We start from the raw sequence: 18651 nt of genomic DNA on the forward strand, positions 1-18651 counted from the left end.
TTGAAAGCCTTTGGTATGACTTTTCATCACAGCATTATACTCTGTCAATGAAGACTTCATAATTTCATTAACTACTCTATTGTTTTTACACATATATATTACTTCCAATTTTTCAAGATTTTAAAGAATAAAACCATTTGTAGATAAACCATTGGCCACATCTGTAAGCATTTACCTTTAGGGTAAATTCCCCAGGAAAGGAATATTGGGACAAATGTCCAGTAGAGTTAACATACAGTGTCATATTAGTTTCAGGTATATAATATAGTGATTCAGCAATTCTCTACATTACTCAGTGTTCATCAAGAGAAATGTACTCTTAATCCCCTTCACCTGTTTCACCCACCCATCACCCCTCTGGTAACTATCAGTTTGCTCTCTATAGTTAACAGTTTGATTTTTTTGTTTGTCCCTTTTTTTCTGTTTTACTTCTTAAATTCCACATATGAGTGAAGTCATGTGGTATTTGTCCTTCTCCAACTGACTTATTTTACTTAGCATCCTGTTCTCTGGATCCATCCATGTTGCTGCAAATGGCAAGATTTCATTCTTTCTTATGGCTAATATTCTATTGTGTATTTATATACCACATCTTCATCCATTGATGGACACTTCAGCTGCTTCCATAATTTGGCTATTGTAAATAATGTGCAGTAAACATAGGGGTGCATACATCTTTTTGCATTCATATTTCTGTATTCTTTAGGTAAATACCCAGTGGTGGAATTACTGGATACTAAAGTAGTTCTATTTTTAATTTTTTGAGGAACTTCCATACTATTTTCCATAGTGACTGCACCAGTTTGCATTCCTACCAACAGTGCACGAGGGTCCCTTTTGCTCTGCATTCGAATGTCAAAAACTGGGGCACCTGGGTGGCTCAGTCAGTTAAGCATCTGCCTTCAGCTCAGGTCATGATCCCAGAGTCCTGGAATGGAGCCACACATCAGGATCCCTGCTCAGTGAGGAGCCTGCTTCTCCCTCTCCCTCTGCGTGCTGCTCCCCCAGCATGTGCTCTGTCAAATAAATAAACCGGAAAAAAAAAAAAAAAAAAGCCTTAAAAGAATGTTAAAAATTTTTAAAGATTTTTAAGGATTTTGCTTCTTATTCTCATACTGCCAAGGAACAATATAGTAATTTGTCCTCCCGCCAGCGTGTTTAATTTGTGTATATAAAGTAATATCTCTAGGGCAGCCCAGGTGGCTCAGCGGTTTAGCGCTGCCTTCAGCCCAGGGCGTGATCCTGGAGACACGGGATGGAGTCCCACAGGCTCCCTGCATGGAGCCTGCTTCTCCCTCTGCCTCTCTTTCTCTCTCTATCTCTCTCTCCCCGTCTCAAATAAATAAATAATCTCTCTAAAGACGCATCTGACAGTATGTGTCTTGAAACTTAGTATTATTTTCTGACCTCTAATTGATACACAGAGCAGGAACTGATGTAAATAGAATCCGAGATTAATAAATTCCAACACCTGTCACCAGGTCCAACGGTTTTTTTTTTAACCTGGTTCCATGGACAGACCTCTAGGAATCAATGAATTGCTGAAATTTTAGGCAAAAACGTGGAGTATGTGAATGTTAGCTTTTATTTATGGAGTGGATCTAGGGTTTTCATCAAATCTAAGAACTGCAATTTCCCCTCTCGCTTTTCTTTTTAAAGAACAAGTTAAACTGGAGACTACCAGAAAAATATGTCATTGGGAGCCAAGACTATTTTGCCCCTGCCTTCACCACATTGAACTTTTAGAACAACTTGGATTACAATTATAAAATACACCCCAACCCAGGGACAAAAAGTCAGTACCCATTATATCTAAGTATTTGTATACTCACCGGGAATGTGTTGCATAAAATCATAGAATGGCAAGGGATGGAGAAAATCTGAGAGATATGTGGTCCAGTCATTTTACACATGAAGATGGGAAGGCCACGTGAGAAGCAGCTGCTCAGGACTACACTGCTAATGGCTGAAGAAGCATAGACCCAGATTTTGGTGATCCAAATTCTTTCAGGAAAGCATCTTCTGAATATCTATGTAAGGTTAACCTCGATTTCAATATTTATTAATGAAAACCCATACAGTATTTTTGTTGTTGTTGTTAAAGATTTTATTTATTTATTCATGAGAGACAGAGAGAGAAAGAGAGAGAGAGACAGAGAGAGAGAGAGAGACAGAGAGAGGCAGAGACACAAGCAGAGGGAGAACAGGCTCCATGCAGGAAGCCTGACTTGGGACTCTATCCCGGGTCTCCAGGATCCCGCCCCGGACTGAAGGTGGCGCTAAACCACTGAGCCACCCGGGCTGCCCACCCACATACAGTATTTATATTACTTTTCCTGCCTAAATCCAGCAAAGTACATCTTTTCTTCTAATGGAGGATCTTGCAGAGTTGAGGGGTTGTTATTCTAAACAGTCATTCCTGTGTCCTGGAGGAGTGTCTGAGTCTTGGCTACATCCATTCCAGAGGGATCCTTGAAGACCAACTGGAGATTTTCCATAGATAAACCCCCACCCTAGACGCCCAAACATACACACCCTCAACACGTCAGCACTTCCTGGCTCCCAACTCTCTTCCTAGCCGTTTCTAGTATTCTCTGACATCACATTCTCTCCGGACCTTGATCTACGTTGTCTGAGGTCTGTGATCACTGGAATCTAGTAGACCAGTAGACCTCATTATATTTTGGAACTGTTTCACAAATAATAGATTTGTGAAAAATCTAGCTTTTTTCTCTTCTGTGTTTACAGAAGTTTCTCTTCTGTGTTGCTCTTAGTTTCTCACAAGGGGGAGAACCCCAAGAGCCTGTCTGCTGCCTCTTTCTTAAATTCTCCAGTGGAACTACCAAGCCCCTCAGCAACTTCAGGATGCTTAGAGCTCTGACCCTAGGATGGTTCATGGAAGTTCTTTTCTTTTTTTTCTCTTTTAAAGATTTTTGTTTATTTATTTGAGAGAGAGAGAGAATGAGTGGGGTGGGGGCAGGGAGAAGGAGAAGCAGGCTCTCGGCTGAGCAGGGAGCCTAACACGGGGCTGGATCCCAGGACCCTGAGTTCATGACTTGAGCTAAAGTCAGATGCTTAACCAATTGAGCAACCCAGGCATGCTGGTTCATGCAAATTCTAGGAGCAAATTTATGGGGGGAAAGTGTATGCATGTATGTATATATATATGAAATAGAGAATGGAGACATAGTAAATTGTATTAATCTTAGAGGAATTAAGTAGATAAGTATAGATATCATATATATCATATAGATATATGATATAATAGATATCATATATGATAATATATATCTCTATTGCACAGATCAAAACATAGAATAAGTTCAGGTTCCTAAAATGCTATCTCCTGTTCCCTCCCAACCAATGTGCCTGTCAAGGACTTACTACTAGGAACTCCATTGACAGAGATTAGTTCTTTCTGTTCTAGAAGCTTGTAAGGAAACATACTGTATGTGTTCTTCTGCATCTGGCTTCTGCATTGCCTCAACATCATGTTTGTCAGCTCATCCATGTCAATAGATTTTACTCTACAATTTACCACTTTTTCCTGAATGAAAAAATGGCAAAAACTCCAGCTAATTAAAAGTACGAGGTTTTAGGATCAGGATAATCAATATTCATATTTATCATATTGGGTCCCAAGTAGGCACAATTACTTTAAGGATATAAACAGAAAATTCACAACAAATTAACAGGCATTTAAGAAAATGTCCAATCTCACTAGTAATTTAAGAAATATAAGTTAAAGGGAAAAGGCCATTTTCTTTTTCAAATAATTACTTTTAAAGTGATAGTATTTGATGTAGCAAAAGTTCAATAAAGTGGAATACTCTCGGTAAGACTATAAATTAGTACAACTCATAGGAATAAACTCAAGAGTCTTTTACAGGGCAGCCTGGATGGCTCAGCTTTTTAGCGCTGCCTTCAGTCCAGGGCCTGATCCTGGAGACCCAGGATCGAGTCCCACATCGGGCTCCCTACATGGAGCCTGCTTCTCCCTCTGCCTGTGTCTCTGCCTCTCTCTCTCTCTCTCTGTCCCTCATGAGTAAATAAATAAAATTTTATTTATTTATTTATTTTTTTAAAAATTTTTTTTAAAAAAGAGTCTTTTACAATCTTTACTGCCCTTTAATATTTTCCCATAGTGACTGCAACATAGGAAATAATCTCAAATATAGAAAAAATTTTTGAACAAAAATGTTCATCCAGCATCCTAAATCATCTAAAAAGTAAGAAACAATCTAAATAAATTTTAAAAAAGAAACAATCTAAAGATTCAGCATTTAGGGAATGATTATAAAAAATGTGACAGGTTCGTTCAGTAGGATATTATATTATCTTAAAGGATCAGCAGCCACAACATCTAGTTAGCTGTAGGACAAAGAGCCAGTTGGAGAAGGTTTGTAACTCTCCTCTCAGCTTGTCTGGGCAGTGTTGGCTGTTTCATGTTTCATTTCTCATGCGTCACAAAGCTGAAAGCTCTGGAATCCGGGGATTTGTTTATAATCAAACAATGGACTTATTAGGCTTTTAAAAATTAATTAAAAGATGAAAAGCGTGTATTGTGGTAGGAGAATTCAATGTAAAAGGTTCACAGTTTCTAGCACATTTCCTGCCACAGGAGGTGCTAATTATTATTGTCATCACCATAACTAATGTTTTCTTCAGTGCTCTTTGGGGGGCTTCGCTAAGTACTTTATACTATCTCGTTTTCTTCTCATTTGTACATTTTGCAAGGCCTGCCCATACACAGTGTTGCAACCTGTTTTCCTCCCATTCCACCTGCCAGTGGGTCCGAGGTTGAGGGGTGGGGGCTTCTGAGTTTTAGTCTGGGCTTCCCAGCAGCCAGGTTTTGGGTTTTCCTGCGCTTCCTGGCTTTAACAAGAAGCAGGGTGCAGGCCAAAGCAGGGAGCTGGGTTTGCAGAGTCAATGCCCTGCTCACCTGCTCACTCACTCAGGCGGAGATCCCCAAATATCCCAGCAAAGGGCCCTGTGGGGGGTCGCTGAGGCTCAGAGCTGCCTTGGCCCTTCCCACCCTGCAGTGCCTGCTGCTAGTACCCCTGAGCCCCCGAATGCAGTCCCCGGGGCGGTGGGGAGCACCCTGGAAGGCCAGGTGGGCCTGCAGAAGTGGCTTCAGAGAACCTGGAAAACAGAAATCCCTGGGAGGAAAGGAAGATGCAAATTCTTCAGCTGGCACTGGCCTTTTGCCAGCCCTCTCTCGGCCTCACCTGCCCCGCAGACCTGCAGCTCCCAGCCCCACGGATTCACCCCAGGGGTGCCCCCTTTCAAGCCAAACAAGCGCAGAGGAGAATTCCATCTTCTCAGTCACGATTCTCTGGAAAAGCACCGATTCTCTGGAAAAGCACCGGCAGGACTTCCTGGCCTGCTCTCACCAGGGTGTGGACTGTGTGGCTCAGGGTTTGGAGCACCCCTCGGAGCCAGCCCTGGGGAGCAACCTGAAATCCCAAGCATCCTCTTCCACCCCATCTCTTTTCTCTCACGTTTTTTACATTTTGACTTTTTTTCATGAAAACAAGACACGTGCATCACATAGTCTAAAAATCTAAACACTGCTAGAATTTGAAAGAAAAGAAAGAGCCCTCACTGCTTCATTTCCTTTGGCTTCTCATCCTCCACTTTTCAGTTGTTTTTCTTGTGTATTTTTTTTTCCCCTGGGACTTACTCTGCCTTTTTTTTTTTTTTTTAAGATTGTATTTATTTATTCATGAGAGACACAGACACAGAGGCAGAGGGAGAAGCAGGCTCCCTCTGGAGTCTGATGCAGAACTTGATCCCAGAACCCCAGGATCGTTACCTGAGCCAAAGGCAGACGCTCAACCACTGAGCCACCCTGACATCCCTACTTTGCCCTAAAAATGCAACCTGCTCAGCAATTTCTCCATGTTTCCATTCTAGAGTTGACTGTCGCCTCTCCAGGATGGAAGATGGGGATCCGGGGCCCATAGGCGCCCCCTCCTCCCTGGTGCAGATTTTGATTAAACAGATAGTCAGGATTTCCATGATCGATAGTGATCCTTACTGCACAGCTCAGGCAAAGTCAGGGACTCTCTGTGTTCTCTATCCTTCTATCGTCTCTATCTCGGTCCTTGTGGGTTTGTGCCCCCTTTTTCATTCCTTCTGCTCCACTTGTGGACTTAGGGAAGTCACCAATCTCCTCGGTTTGGCCAGAAGTCATCTCCTCCAGCCTGCAGCCAGCCTTCTCTCCTCCACAGCCATGACATGTGCCCATTCTTCAGTCTGCCAGCCCATAAAAGAAAAGCTGGAGTCATTTCCCTTCCCAAGGGTACTTGCATCATTTTATTAGGAAACACTGGAGGACAAAGAATGGTCAGGCTGCAAGAAAGAAGTTTGTAAAGCAGAATTTTGGGCTGCCAAGAGGGATGCTGGGGGATCTGGGCACTTGGGTGGCATCCCCCTCACCTTCTGTCTGCCTGGAGATCTGAGGCCAGCGGGGGACTCCTCCAGCTACGAAAGGGTTAAAAGTCAGGGCCAGGAAGGAGCAGGAGGGGAAGCCAAGGGAGTAGACGAAGGAACGCGCTGAAGGAAAGCTAGTTGGCTGGTACCGGCTCCCTTCCATGACTTGGTAAATATAGCTGTTAAGTAATCTGCGTCCCTGGGGTCAATCTCCTCGGAGGAGCTCGGCGGGGAAATAAGTGTTTGCAGCTCCAGGTCAGAGGTATCCGGGAGAAAGCACCGTGGCCACGTTCCTCTGCAGTTCCCTCTGAGTTCCAGGTCCTCTGGGTTTTCGGGTTTCACCGGTTTCAGGCCGCCAAGGGGTCTGAGGAGCAGGCCTGCCCTTGCTCCTCGAGATAAAGATCCAGGCTGGCCTGGGATGACTGATTGAGGGCCTGCGCTCTGCTCAGTTCCTTATCTGAAGAACATTCCTGACTAACAAGGGGCAGATTCCAGAGGAGTGCTGATGTGGACAGAGGGGCCGGCCGCACAGGGCCCACCCCAGGCTCAGGGCCCCCACCAGGCAGGGCTGCCCCCCAGGCTCAGGGGGCCCCAGGCTTAGGGCCCCCACCGGCTCAGGGGGCCCCCAGGCTCAGGGCCCCCCCAGGTTTGGGGTCCAGGACCAATGTGCCTCATCCCTCCAGTGGGGCCCCAGACAAGGCTGCGCCGCCTACAGGGGCGTTGGGAGGACAGAGGCTGGGGCTGCTGCTGGAACATTTCCATGTCCCCTGCCCTGTTTCTTTCCAGGGGCAGCCAGAGGCCTGTGCCACTTGTGCAATGTACCACCAAGGGGCTGAGCATGGACTCTGTCAACTGGAAACTTCTGTTCTCTGTTGAAAAAGAACAACAGAAAGAAAAGCTGTTGGGGACGGGGTGCAGTGAAGGGAGAGCTGGATCCGGAGACCAGTCCTATTTCCCAGGAAAGGAAAAAACGCCTTCCCTATCTTTGGACAGAGGGCTTTGTACCCTCAGAAGAGGTCTTAACAACATACTGTTCCCTTGAATGTGGGCACAGTGGTTCTGTTTATGAAAGAAAACAGACATTTTTCCTGACCATGCATTTTATGGGAGACGATTGTGCACACACACACACATGCACACACTCATACACTCATTTTCAAGGACAGCCTAGGCATTTTGCAAACCCAGCCTGTATGGGGCTGACTTAGGTTATGATGCTTTGCTCCTGGCAACTACGTTAATTTGTTTCCCTAAAGCGTTTCAACTGCTTTCCTGAGGGCTCAGGTCACAAGGCACTGCTGAGTGTTCAGAAAGGTCTGCCCTACTCTTTTTTCATATTGGTGGCCTTCCCGGCAAGGGGAGGCCAGCCCAGAGGTTTCTTCCTTGACCATCACCTCCTTTCAGTCACTCCACAGAAGCAACCCGAGGTTGTGCTGGTTAAGTAAATCGAGTCAGTAGAACTCCCCAGTTCCCAACAGCAGGGCTTCTCCAAGTCCAACACGCATAGCAAGATGTTCAAATTACCTGAACATCTCATTAAAAATCCAGGTTCTGATTTTGGTGGCTCGGTTGGGATATATGTGCCTGAGAGCCAGCATTTCTGCCTGGATTCTAGGAAATGCCAGCACTGTAGTCCAGACAACACTTTCAGTAGCAAGGCCCCAGGAGACTTTGTTAGAGAAACACAGAGTAACCCAGCCACCTCACCCCGCCACCCCAATTTGGCTTTGTAAGGCTCCTCTTCTGCTCCAAAGACTTGGGCTCTCCCCCAACCCTGGCGATCCTGGTCTATAACCCTATCTTCATACTACTCAGGGACTGAGTGACACCATGCACACTGCCTTCCTCATGTTTCCCACTGAAGCTTATTGAATCTACAACAATAGTATTAGTACCTCGCCCAACTCTGTGGCAGGTATTAGGCTAATTAGGTACTCCCTGTCCATTAATCGTCACAAATGAGGTATCTGATCACCGTACCAGTGATCCAGGTGAGAACAGCAAGGCTCTGAGAAGTCAAAGAACTTGCCAAAGATCACACAGCCAATGGGTGATAGAGCTGCAGATCCTAATCAGTGCACCATGCTGCTGGTCCATTAGTGACACGGGGCACAAGTGCCATGAGAGATCCGAAGAGTAGGCCGCCTTCCCTCTTGGCACAGCTCTGGAACCAGTACCTAATTCTCCAAGTCCTATGAGTCTACCCTTACCAAACAGGACTCCATGCCTCTGGGGAACTGGCGCTGGGGCCACCCTTAAAGCCCTGCCATGTTGGTTTGAAAATGAGTGGAGCAGGGTTATCTTACATCCATGCTGCAGGGAGAAGACAAAAGGAGCAATAATCTTCAGATCATGAGGCTTTGGAAAGAATAAGCCATAAAAGGAAAAGGGGCTTATCTCGTAAGGTGCTCCTCAGATAACCTCTGCTTCCACTTTCAGCTCTTAATCAGACCTGACACTACTTTTTTCTCCCTAGCCGGTTGAGTAAGAGTCAAGGAAGCATCTCTTTGCTCTGGAATCTTTTACACTCCACCACCTACTGCACTGATCAAAATGGGGGACACTGGCTTTCTATCTTCAAACAGAGCAAAGCTCCAGTAAGCCCTTGTTACCTTGCATTCTCACACACACATACACAGAGGCTTGATTTGCTAAGCAAATATACGTCTCAAGGGTGGGAGGGGACACATGTACCCACTTATTGAAAATAATCTTTAAAAGAATTTTGGGAGAATCCCTCTTGCTGGAGCTGCATCCTTGCCATTCATGTGAGTCTTGAGCTACCTCTCACTTTGTTCTGCTCACTGTGGACAATTATCAACCGTGCTCATCTTTGCTCTGCATTCTTGTTTCTCTACAGCTTGGTGTGAGCTCTCCTCTGGGCACCCAGGGAGCCCAGTCATCTCTTGGAAATAAACTGTCCCATATCCTTCGTCTTTACTTGGGATGCTCCCTTCATTACCTCACCTTATTGAAAACTGATTTTATCTGCAGGCTGACACTGTCCTCTCCCGGCACAGCATTCCAACACATAGCTCCCATCTCCCACTTGGCCATTCCACGCCAGCAGGCCACGAGGTGCCTCTCCTCCTCCCTCCTCCCTCAGTTCTCTTTCCTGACCCTGTCTTCCCTCGAAGGCCCTCATGAGCTCTGGGCAAGTCCACACCATTCTGTCTCCCCTTCCCCAATCCTTCCTGTTTCCCACTGCCTAGCATGATCTTTACATGTCCTCATCTCTTGCTCCTCCTCCTTCTAGAAACATCCATAGATATCCTTTTCCGACAGTTCCTCAGCTTCCTCAGGTCTGGAGACCTTTTATCTGAATTGATTTGATGTTATCAGGACACAAGTAGATCATCATACAGAACCGCCCCAGGCCCCGGCTCTCTCTAGAGCCCTGAAATCCTCCTTTCAGTTCTACAGGATCTCACATCTCCTTGATCCTCCTCGGTCAATGAACCTATCACTTCCTTTCTGTTTCCTGAGTGTCCTCCTGGCTTTACTTGCATCCTGGCCCAGGTGGGATTGCCCACTTTCAAGCTCCGGCCATCTACTGGTGGAGGGGGCCGCTCCCTGGTTTCATTCCTCTGAGGTTTCCCCTGCAGTACTTCCCTTTCACTAACTCCAGAGGTCCCTACTCTGCGCACCTGCACTTGCTCTTTCACTTCTCTGCTGCGAGCCCATCAACTGTGGAGGCTGGTCGCTGGTTTTGGACATCCTTCCCATTATCTAACCTCAAGGAAGACTTCAGTGGGCCTTGGCAGGGTCTCACTCACTTTGGACTCCTTCTCCTATGCCCATGGTGCCCCTTGCAGCCTTCGTTTCACTCCTGGGGTGTCCCTGCCACCTCTGCTCCCTGCTCTCCTGAGGTCCTTCTTTACTGACAATATTGGACTTATTCGATGTGGAGTTTTCCCATTGTCTTTCCGCTCCCTGTCTGCCTTCTCCTCATTAGACTGTTTATTGTTTTCAGCTCGGAGCACTGTAATAAGCTCCCAACTGCACAACCCCATCCTTTCCCCTTTCCAGCCCAGTGTCGGATGTATTATTTCAAAGAACACATTCCTCACTTGCTTAAAAATCTTCAGGTTTCGGGATCCCTGGGTGGCTTAGCAGTGAGCTGTCTGCCTTTGGCTCATGTCCTGCGTGATCCCAGGGTCCTGGGAGCGAGTCCTGCATCTGGCTCCCGGGAGCCTGCTTCTCCCTCTGCCCATGTCTCCGCCTCTCTCTGTGTGTGTCTCTCATGAATAAATAAATAAAATCTTAAAAAAAAAGAAAAGAAAAAGAAAAAAAGCCAAAACTTCAGGTTTCCCCTATTGCTGCTTAATGATTTGACCTGCCAGGCGTGGCTGTTTTCCACACATACCCCTTTTGTCTGACACTAAATCTTTGCTCATGTTATCTTCCCTGTCCTGGGGGACTTCTCTCCCTCATTGCCACATGATCCAATCTTATCTGACCTTAGAGGCAAGCTCAAAAGCCATCTCAGACAAGAAGTTGTCCTTAAACCCTCCTGTCTCCTACCTTTGCTTTCTTACAGCTCTTGAATACTCTTGTAACATTTATGACTTTCCTCCCTGTATTATGGTTGACACACAAAAACTGTGTTCCTTCAGGGTACAAGCCCCCTAGCAACAGCACAGCTCCTGACACACTCTGTTGGGCTATTTAAGATGCTTTTATTATAAATGTCAGGAGCGTAGTTAATAGAGGCAAAAAGGAGACATTGTTAGGTAAACACACACAGCAGATCACACAGCAGTGGGCAGTACAAAGAAACAACAGGCTTCAGGGCCGACTAGAACAAAGGACCTGAATTAACAGAACATGTGCTGTATGTCTTTACTTCCCTCTGCATGTTGGATCCATTCTCCTGCTGCAGTCAAGATGCCTCCACATGGCACTGCGAACTCTCAAGATTCACATACTGGCTTCCACCTCCAAAGAGAGCTAAGTTTCAAGCTTCAGTTTGAAAGAAATCTTGGAGAAGTACTCTGATTGGTCCAGTCCAGGTGGAAGTGTCTGCCTCTGGAGCAATCAGTGATGGCCAGGGGATTGGATGACTCAGTCTATTGGGAGTTGTTTCCTGGGTTCTGGAGCCCTTTTTAGAAAATGATCCAGGCAGGCAGCCCAAGAATTATAGCAGGCTTGTGTCCAATAAATGTATAAAAACCCATGTTGTTCATATTTATATTAATTGATAAGAATTATGCAGTAGTGCCATAAAAAGTCAATCACCACTTATGGCTCTTTGTCATTTTAACCATGTACCTTATTCTTACCTATCCATTAAAGTAAGACTTTTAAGTAGTTCCACTTGCTCAATCTAATTCCAATTAGAATAAATACTTGCACAGGAAACAACAAATGTTGGAGAGGATGTGGAGAAAGAGGAACCCTCTTGCACTGTTGGTGGGAATGTGAACTGGTATAACCACTCTGGAAAATTGTGTGGAGGTTCCTCAAAGAGTTAAAAATAGAAGTGCCCTACGACCCAGCAATTGCACTGCTGGGGATTTACCCCAAAGATACAGATGCAGTGAAACGGCAGGACACCTGCACCCCGATGTTTATAGCAGCAATGTCCACAATAGCCAAACTGTGGAAGGAGCCTTGGTGTCCATCGAAAGATGAATGGATAAAGAAGATGTGGTCCATGTATACAATGGAATATTACTCAGCTATTAGAAATGACAAATACCCACCATTTACTTCAACGTCGATGGAACTGGAGGGTATTATACTGAATGAAATAAGTCAATCGGAGAAGGACAAACATTATATGGTTTCATTCATTCAGGGAATATAAAAAATAGTGAAAAAGATTAAAAGGGAAAGGAGAGAAAATGAGTGGGAAATATCAGAGAGGGTGACAGAACATGAGAGACTCCTAACTCTGGAAAACAAACAGGAGTAGTGGAAGGGGAGGTGGGCAGGGGGATAGGTGACTGGGTGACAGGCACTGAGGGGGGCACTTGATGGGATGAGTGTTACACTATATGTTGGCAAATCAAACCCCAATAAAAAATACAAAAAAAAAAAAAAGAATATATACTTGCAGGAAATTGAATCTTCCTTAAAGGGCCTTTAGAATCAAACTTTCCTGGACACATGTGGGTGGCTCAGTCGGTTAAGTGTCTGCCTTCAGCTCAGATCGTGGTCTCAGAGTCCTGGGATTTACCCCTGCATTGGGCTCCCTGCTCAGCAGGGAGCTGCTTCTCCCTCTCCCTCTGCCTCTGTGCTCTCGCTCTCTCTCTCTCAAATAAATAAAATCTGTTTTAAAAAAAGATTTTATTTATTTATTCATGAGAGACACACACAGAGAGAGAGGTAGAGACACAGGCAGAGGGAGAAGCAGGCTCCATGCAGGAAGCCCGACATGGGACTCGATCCCGGGTCTCCAGAATAACACCCGGGCTGCAGGCGGCGCCACTCTGCTGCGCCACCGGGGCTGCCCTCAAATAAATAAAATCTTAAAAAAAAAAATCAAACTTTCCTCTAATCTAGATAGGCCTTACCTCTAAAGAAAATGGGTTGATAAAGTTTCCAGGTATATACATCTGGCCCTCAACAAAAAAATATCATCAAGCTATCCTTTTTTATTGTTGTACACATTTCTCTGTACGTTGATCAATCTCCTGTCCTCCACTTTCACCAACACCCCATACCTTGAATCCCAGCATTTGTGGATTTGCTATATGGAAAGCATCTTTGTTTCCTTTGCTCATGTTGGTCATTATTCATTATGCAGAATTATGGACATATTCCTTAAGATCGGTTTTTCTGGCATGGTCCCTTATGGCCTGGGCTGTGTGATTCAGATTGGAAAGTATGTTAAGAATGAAGGAATTTTTATCACTTTGAGCTTTTCCACACGTTGAGATCTTTAATATCCAAAGTAGTCATTTTAACTCCTTTTATCAATATCATCTCCAGTGAAAGTCATTAATAACTGAATTACCCAGAACCTCTGGTTCTCAGGTCCTTGAGAGCTGGGGGTGGTAATGGGATGGGGGACAAAAAAGTCTTTTATTTCAACTGAATGCTATGGCTAGGGGAGGAAAGATGTGAAGAGATGTAAGAACAGGAGAAAGTGGGCCTTTAATGCTTTACCCAATAATAGAACATCTATATGAAAAGGAGATTAATTTATCCAGATGACATGCAGATCAAATATCTAAACAATAAACTGAATATTTTTTCCATAGATTTGGAGTCACCAGCAAATAAAGATATAAGATGCCCAGTTAAATTTAAATTTGAGAAAGACAATGAATTTTTTTAAGAATAAATATATCCTATGCAATATATAGGACATATCTCTACTAAAAATTATTGGTAGTTTATCTGAAATTCAAATTTAACCAGGTGTCTTGTATTATCTGGTAATTCTATTTAAATTAAATATTCTGGTCATGTAGAGACACAGTCTGAATTTTATTTTTAATCCAATAATCCTTTTTTTAAAAAAGATTTTTATTTGAGAGAGAGAGCACTCCCACGCAAGCAGGGGGAGTGGCAGAGGGAGAGGAAGAAACAGACTCCCAGCTGAGCAGGGAGCTCAACACGGAGCTCAATCCCAGGTCCCCGGGATCATAACCTAAGCCAAAGACAGATGCTTAACTGACTTAGCCACCCAGGAACCCCTCCAATAATCACTTTTTAAAGATATTGATCCATAGAAATGAAGACTTTCCCCTGGCTTATCTATCTTTACACCATTTTTTTTTTTTTATTTATGATAGAGAGAGAGAGAGAGAGAGAGGCAGAGACACAGGCAGAGGGAGAAGCAGGCTCCATGCACCGGGAGCCTGACGTGGGATTCGATCCCGGGTCTCCAGGATCGCGCCCTGGGCCAAAGGCAGGCGCCAAACCGCTGCGCCACCCAGGGATCCCTATCTTTACACCATTTTTGAAATGGAAATTTGGACTACTAGTCTCAATTTCAAACTTTCTTCTAAATGGCCCACACTCAAAATAAATAAATAAATAAATGGCCCACACTCTTAGCATGGAGCACTAAAGCATCATAGTTTAATCAATAGACAAATTGATTTAATGCTGTATTCTGTTAGTAGCATCAGAAGGTGTAGTAAGAGCTAAATAGAGGTGAGGCAATCATCTACTCAAGGACCGCTTATCAAGGACATATTTCATGTGTTGTGCTTTTCTCAGCTCTAAAAGGTGCACAAAAATATATGAAATTCATTCAACAACTCTTCATGCAAAGTTGATTATTGCCAGGCTGTTATTCAAGGTGCTAGGAGTGCTACAGAGTTCCCACTCTTGAAGGACTCCCATCATTAAGGAAGAACACATCAGATAAGGTGGTAAAAAGAACCAAGATCCCCAACCCTAAGGGATATGCTGTTTCCCTAACTACCAGGGTTTTTGTTTGCCGAATGGTGTATACAAACTGGTTAAAGGTTGACTTTCTTAAGATACCAAAGAGAACTTTTAAAGTTGGGTGGGAGAACATAGAGAAGAGAAGAGAAAAGAAGCAACTGACAGAGGTGGGCTCTTTGATAGGAAGATGAAACATGTCTGATGGGGTCATGGATGAAATTTCTGCTTGGTGATACGTATGGGATGCGACCTCTCTTTCATAGATTCCAAAGAATCTTCATTAGAACACCAATCTTCTTATTCATATGTTGTAGTATCAGATGTGTTTTAGAGGATATGACATAGTGGTGAGGAGGGCCTCAAAGTGAATGTTAAAGTAAGAGCCAAGGTTCCCCTTGGGAGGCCCACCCCATTTGGGTTACATCCTGGAGATCCTCGTTTTGCATATTTGATATAAGTTAAGGAATCCAGCTGCATCTTAGGTTGTTCCTAAGAAGACAACTCACCATCCATGCCAAACATTTGGATTTTTGTGTAACAGAGAGAAGATACTTCTGGCATGAGCTGCAATGGTTCTTGGCATCAGTGAAGTTTCTTTTGTTTCTAAGCAAACCAAGGCCAATTAGGCAAGAAAAAAAAAGGAAGATGTGGGGGAAGGGGTTGGTGGCAGAAGGTACTAGAGGCATGTGGGAGAGCTTACAGTGAGGAAGAGCTGACCAGCTAGGCCTTGAGAAAGACAGGGGGACAGGGACCAGGGGGCTCCTCCAGGGACCTCAGGGGCCAGAGCTCACGGATATATATATATATATATATATATATATATATATATATATATTTTTTTTTTTTTTGGCTGCTGCTACCATGTGCTTTAGCCCTATTTACTTGTCATCTCTATTCATGTTTTCCGGTTCCTGTGGGAGACTCTGGTTAGCACAGCTGGAGTCAAGAATCTCTCTACTCTTTGTAGCAGAATCATTTGAGTTGGACAGTCTCCGCTTTTCATGTCTTTAACATATCTCAAAATTAGATGGAGACGGCATAATCTTGGATGCTTATACTGTGCGTCCTTCTTTTGGTTTAACTGAGAATCTTACATTATTCCATCTCTCTGACACACACTAATTTGGAAGTTATATGCACTCTGCTTCTACTCTTTTGGTGGTTATCCTAGAAAAATTCCAACTTGCACCCGTAACCCACCAAAGTCTAAGTTAATCAATATCTTTACTCTCCTCCCAGGCAATGTGAAAACCTTAGAATGCTCAAACTCCATTCCTCTTTACCTACTAATACTGGTTTTTTTCATATATTTTAAATCAACCTTTAAACACAACAAAAAAATATGAATTACAATGTTATATTGTCAATGTTCATTTACCTCTGTTATTTGCTTTGCTCTTCACTCTTTTTGTATCTCAAACATTCCATATAGGATCATTCATTCGTTCATTCATTCATTTTTTTTTCATTCATTTATTTATTCTGCCTCAAGTACATCCTTTAGCATTTCCTTTAGGAGCTTTTGTTAGTGATGAACTAATCATTTTTATTTCTCTGGAATATTTATTTTGTCCTATTCTTGAAAGACTTTTTTCTCCATTGCATCGACAAATTCTAGGTTGGCAAATTATTATCTCTCAGTGCACTGAAACTATATCGCTGTTTTTCTAGCTTCCCTTGTTTGCAGGTGAAAATCTGCTGTCACTAGAGCTGCTATTTCTTTAAAAACAATCTATTCTCTCCTTTTTTTCTGGATGCTTTTAAGATTTTTCTCCTTATCTTTAGTTTTCTGCAACTTCACTATGATGTCCCTCAGTATGTTTTATTTATCCTGCTTGGGATTTGATGGGTTTCCTGAATCTCTGCAGAAGTATCTGGCAGTTCTGAAAATGTTTAGATATTATGACTTTAAATGTTGCCTAGCTTGGGACGCCTGGGTGGTTCAGCAATTGAGCATCTGCCTTTGGCTCAGGTCGTGATCCCAGGGTCCTGGGATGGAGTCCCACATCGTGCTCCTTGCAGCGAGTCTGCTTCTCCCTCTGCCTATGTCTCTGCCTCTCTCTGTGTGTCTCTCATGAATAAATAAAATCTAAAATAAACAAACAAGTAAATAAATAAATAATGCCTAGCTTTTTTCTCTCCTACTTTCTAGAATTCCTATTTAACACTCTCTTGCATATATCTCAACCCCTCCTTCCCATTTTTCATCTTTTGATTCTGTGTTGCCTTTAGAAAAAATTATTTTGCTGTTTCTCTAATTGTGTTTAATTGGCCCCCAGGGTTTTTAATTTTTGTTTTTTTTAACTTCCTTTTTTTTAATTTTTTAAATTTTTTTAAAATTTATTTATTTATGATAGTCACAGAGAGAGAGAGAGATGCAGAGACATAGGCAGAGGGAGAAGCAGGCTCCATGCACCGGGAGCCTGATGTGGGATTCGATCCCGGGTCTCCAGGATCACGCCCTGGGCCAAAGGCAGGCGCCAAACCGCTGCACCACCCAGGATCCCCAGGGTTTTTAATTTTGATTAAAACTTAAAGTTAGTTATTTTTTAGGTCCACTGACACTTTTTATACTTTACCCTTCAAAGTAGATATTTCTTTTTTTAAACTTTATTTATTTATTTGAGAGAAAGACAGAGAAAGAGAGATATGGCATGAGATGAGTAGGTGGAGGGGCAGAGGAAGAGAGAAGCAGACTTCCCACTGAGCAGGGAGCCTAGGGAAGTAGGGCTCAATCCCAGGACTCTGAGATCATGACCTGAGCTAAAGGCAGATGCTTAACCAACTGAGCGGCCCAGGCGCCACACCATGCAGATATTTCTAAACTCTATTTTAAACACTAAGTGTGGATGCTTAATAGCTGCTAATTCAGTAATCTAACATCTATGTTGGTATTTTTGCAGCTCTTTGTTACTTCTGCTGGTTTCCTTGTGTGCTTGAATATTTTTTTAAATATTTTTAATTATACACTGCTCACTGCCCTTAGAAAATTATTTGTGGAGATGTTCTATGGTCTAAAATGAAGGTGCCCTTCTTTGAGGAGAATTTGAATTTGCTTCTTGTAGGCGTGTGGGTGCTTTTCTGTCTACTACCACTTTAAACTTCATTCAGGATTTAAGATTTCTTAGACCACTCCAGTCTTTTGAATCCACAGCAGTTAACTACCTGTAGTTACAACTTCTTGTGGATTTTGGTTTTCTCCTTTGTTCCTTCTGGTCCAGTTAAATCTCCTCACACTCCCTGAGGGCCCGAGAAAGCAGGAAGGTGGCTTCACTGTTGAGAGTCCCACTTAATCTGAAGGCTTCCATTAAATCTTTATGTTTAGATGACCCTGTCCCTCTCACCCCATGAGTCTGTGAAAACCACTACTCCAGGTCTCAGACCATTTTGGCAAATACCATCAGGACAAAAGTAGTTCAGAGTGCTCTGCTTCCCTCTGGATTTTTGCTTTATTGTAGCTTTTGGCTTGATATTTCTTTTCTATCTCATCAGTAATGTGATGCTTTTATGAAGATCTTAAAACTTACTTAATCATTATTTGTAGATGTTCTTAGCCAAAAGGTATCTCCTAATAACCTGGCTTACAATAAAGGACAGTATCTGGCCACATAGAGTGAATGCTCCTTAGGCCATCAGTAGATTTAGCCCCTCTCTGGGGGGTTAACTGCATCCTCTAGAGTGAGGCAAGGGCATCTGCTCTGTGTCAGTCAAATGTTTCATGATCTTTGGAGAACTAGTTTTATGACTGTCTTGAGGCAAATAATTTTAAAAAGACCCACAGATAGTCAGAATTTCCATTCTGGAATCTCTTAAATACTTCTTCCATCCCGTACTCAAAGGGCTTACTCCACATCTAAACGATACTCTTGG

At 43.5% G+C, this 18651-nt stretch overlaps 1 protein-coding gene across 3 annotated transcripts in view; it reads right to left on the minus strand.

The window, feature by feature from the left end:
- LOC144284473 (uncharacterized) overlaps window positions 1-18651 on the minus strand; it is a 187032-nt gene that overhangs the window by 48284 nt on the left and 120097 nt on the right. The window contains exon 4 of one of the 3 annotated variants that reach the window (XM_077849046.1): window positions 6302-7304. The exons of the other annotated variants lie outside the window; for them this stretch is intronic. Coding sequence (XP_077705172.1) covers window positions 7033-7304 — 272 coding nt within the window. The 3' untranslated portion in view covers window positions 6302-7032. Of the gene's footprint in view, window positions 1-6301; window positions 7305-18651 lie in introns of those variants that run through there. 3 annotated transcript variants of the gene reach the window in all.

The sequence above is a fragment of the Canis aureus genome, chromosome 15 (assembly GCF_053574225.1).
Source record: "Canis aureus isolate CA01 chromosome 15, VMU_Caureus_v.1.0, whole genome shotgun sequence".
NCBI classification, from domain to species: Eukaryota; Metazoa; Chordata; class Mammalia; order Carnivora; family Canidae; genus Canis; species Canis aureus.